Source organism: Engraulis encrasicolus, chromosome 12 (assembly GCF_034702125.1).
Source record: "Engraulis encrasicolus isolate BLACKSEA-1 chromosome 12, IST_EnEncr_1.0, whole genome shotgun sequence".
NCBI lineage: Eukaryota > Metazoa > Chordata > Actinopteri > Clupeiformes > Engraulidae > Engraulis > Engraulis encrasicolus.
The window spans coordinates 3,000,215-3,002,649 of NC_085868.1; the positions used below are offsets into that span (position 1 = coordinate 3,000,215).

At 46.9% G+C, this 2,435-nt stretch overlaps 1 protein-coding gene across 1 annotated transcript; it reads right to left on the reverse strand.

The window, feature by feature from the left end:
- LOC134460182 (uncharacterized) lies at positions 1 to 2,435 on the reverse strand. Its single transcript, XM_063212634.1, has 5 exons — positions 2,405 to 2,435; positions 2,156 to 2,295; positions 397 to 1,873; positions 218 to 269; positions 1 to 116 (listed from the first exon to the last, which is right to left on the reverse strand). The coding sequence occupies exons 1-5, from the start codon at positions 2,417 to 2,419 to the stop codon at positions 1 to 3; spliced, it is 1,800 nt and encodes a 599-aa protein (XP_063068704.1). The 5' UTR covers positions 2,420 to 2,435.

Below are 2,435 nucleotides of genomic sequence, written 5' to 3' on the forward strand. Positions count from 1 at the left end.
TCAGGCCAGAGTTGGGCTTTGGAGGCAGCAGCTGAACATCCTGATAAACCAGGAACGTTTGCCAGGCTTTGGTCCATCAGCAGCAGTCAGCGCCGGTGTCTCTGCATGCTTGCCTGCTGGTGGGTGGAAATAAACATAGAACAGTTAATGAACAACAACAACAACAGAAGCAAAGGAAACCACTTATGAAGAGTGATCATTAAAACAAACCCTATACCTATGTCACAGTTGGCGATTGGAGACACCTTTGTGCTGCGTCTCTTTGGAGTCTAGGACAAGTGAAAGAAAGTTGCAAACATTGCTTATGTCACCATGCTGTCAAAAACAGCATTCATAAAACATTCATAAAACTATAAAATGGTAAAATTCATAAAATGGCTGCCAATCTTTTCTTACCTTGAGTCGAAATCTGGAGAATCTTCCTGCTTTTTGCTTTTTGTCACCTGCAGTTGCGTGCACAGGCCCAATTGAGGATGAAGCTGTCTGTGCAGATGGGGGGACATCAGTGACTTCTGCGCTATTCCTGAACAGTTCTCTCAACTTAGTCAGAAAGATGTTACCAACGCCATCCTCTGGATTCACTGCCCTCTGCTGGATGGCTTCAGAGCCAAACTCCTTCAGCAGGAACCCATCCATTATCCTGTAAATGGTCTGGATCTTGATGTTGTTTAGGTGATCATGCATATTCAGAGCTCCAGGAGCTCCACCAAACGTTGACAGGACTTTGTCAATAAGATCTCCATACTTCTGATCATTGCTCATTTCCTGTTTTGCAGCTGATGCGTCCTTCTGAAGCATGATCATCAGCTCGTGGACCATCAAGTTGGTGAAGAAACTGATCATGCTCCGGCGCCTGCAGTCCTGCTGTGTCACACCCGGCTCACAGCTGGCAGCTCTAGTGATTTGGTCCTTGCTGTGAGAAGATGCTGTATCCATGTTCTCTGCTGTGGCTGTGGCTGGGACTTCATCTACTCCATCAGTGGCAGGGGAGTCTGCCCGTCTCAAACCTGGTCCATCCAAAGGAGCGCTATGAGCCACCAGAAATGGTAGTAATGGCTTGAGCAACTCCTCCATAGCTGCTTCTGCATGTGAGTACACCATCTGAGGAATCTGAGATATCGGGGTGCTTCTGCCAGACGCCGATGGTGTCACGAATGGGCTACTCTGCTGCTGGATACCCTGCATCTCATCAACCAGGTGTCTGGCCATGCCGTCAAGACCTTCACTTGCCAGCACTCTGTCCACCATCCCCTTAATGCTTGCTGGGTCACGACATTGGCCTCCATGCTGTGCCATCGAATCGACTGGGACTTCATCTTCTCCATCAGTGGTAGGGGAGTCTGCCCGTCTCACACCTGGTCCATCCAAAGGAGCGCTGTGACCCACCAGAAATGGTAAGAATGGCTTGAGCAAATCGGCCATAGCTCCTTCTGCATATGAGTACACCATCTGAGGAGGCTGAGATATCGGGGTACTTCTGCCAGAAGCCGTTGGTGTCACAAATGGGATACTGTGCTGCAGGATACCCTGCATCTCATCAACCAGGTGTCTGGCCATGCCGTCAAGACCTTCACTTGACAGCACTCTGTCCACCACCCCCTTAATGCTTGCTGGGTCACAACATTGACCTCCATGCTGCGCCACTGAATCGACTTCAGACAGGTCAGAGGCCTTGTGCGTGGCACTGTTGGCAGGATGGTCAGCCATAGAGGAATGCAGAGCAGTGGTAGCAACTGATGAGGCACGGGAAAGACGCCATGCCATCATAGTCCTCCACAATGCTGCAAGGGAACCTTTCATACGGAGCATCCTCCCCTGGCTTGCAGGACGTCCAGACATCTGAGCTGAAGTGGAAGAACCTGCACTCTTACACCTGTCATCCAAAAATACAGGCAAAACATTTTTGCTTTTACACATTTGTAAAATACACTTTGAATTGCTCTTTTGCAACGCACAATTAAAGCCATGCGATTCATTAATCTCTTTGTTTTTGGCATTTGAATTGAAGGTAGCATTGGGCAATTGGAAACTAGGCTTACCTGCTGAAATGTTATCAAATGTAATACTTTATGGAAAAAATCTACATCTTCAGATGTGTTTGGTCAAAAGAGTGTATGAGATTCTATGCATTAATATTTTACTCCCTGATTTTTACCTTGGGCATGTATTTGAGGAGTACTCCAAATCTCTCTCCATACGTGTATGTGCAAAAACTGGCAGGATAACATTCATGGAGCTGGAGCTCACAACTTTAAGTACAGCCTGACACATCTCCACAAACTGGTTCCTTGCCATCTGTGGTGAAAAAATATGCTGTTATGAAACCACAATCACATATTGTAATATCAACTTGAGAATGTAGTCCTACACCATAGGCCTACATAATAGAAGGGCTAATACTCACTTGACAGTCTATCATGCTGATGAAATCCTTC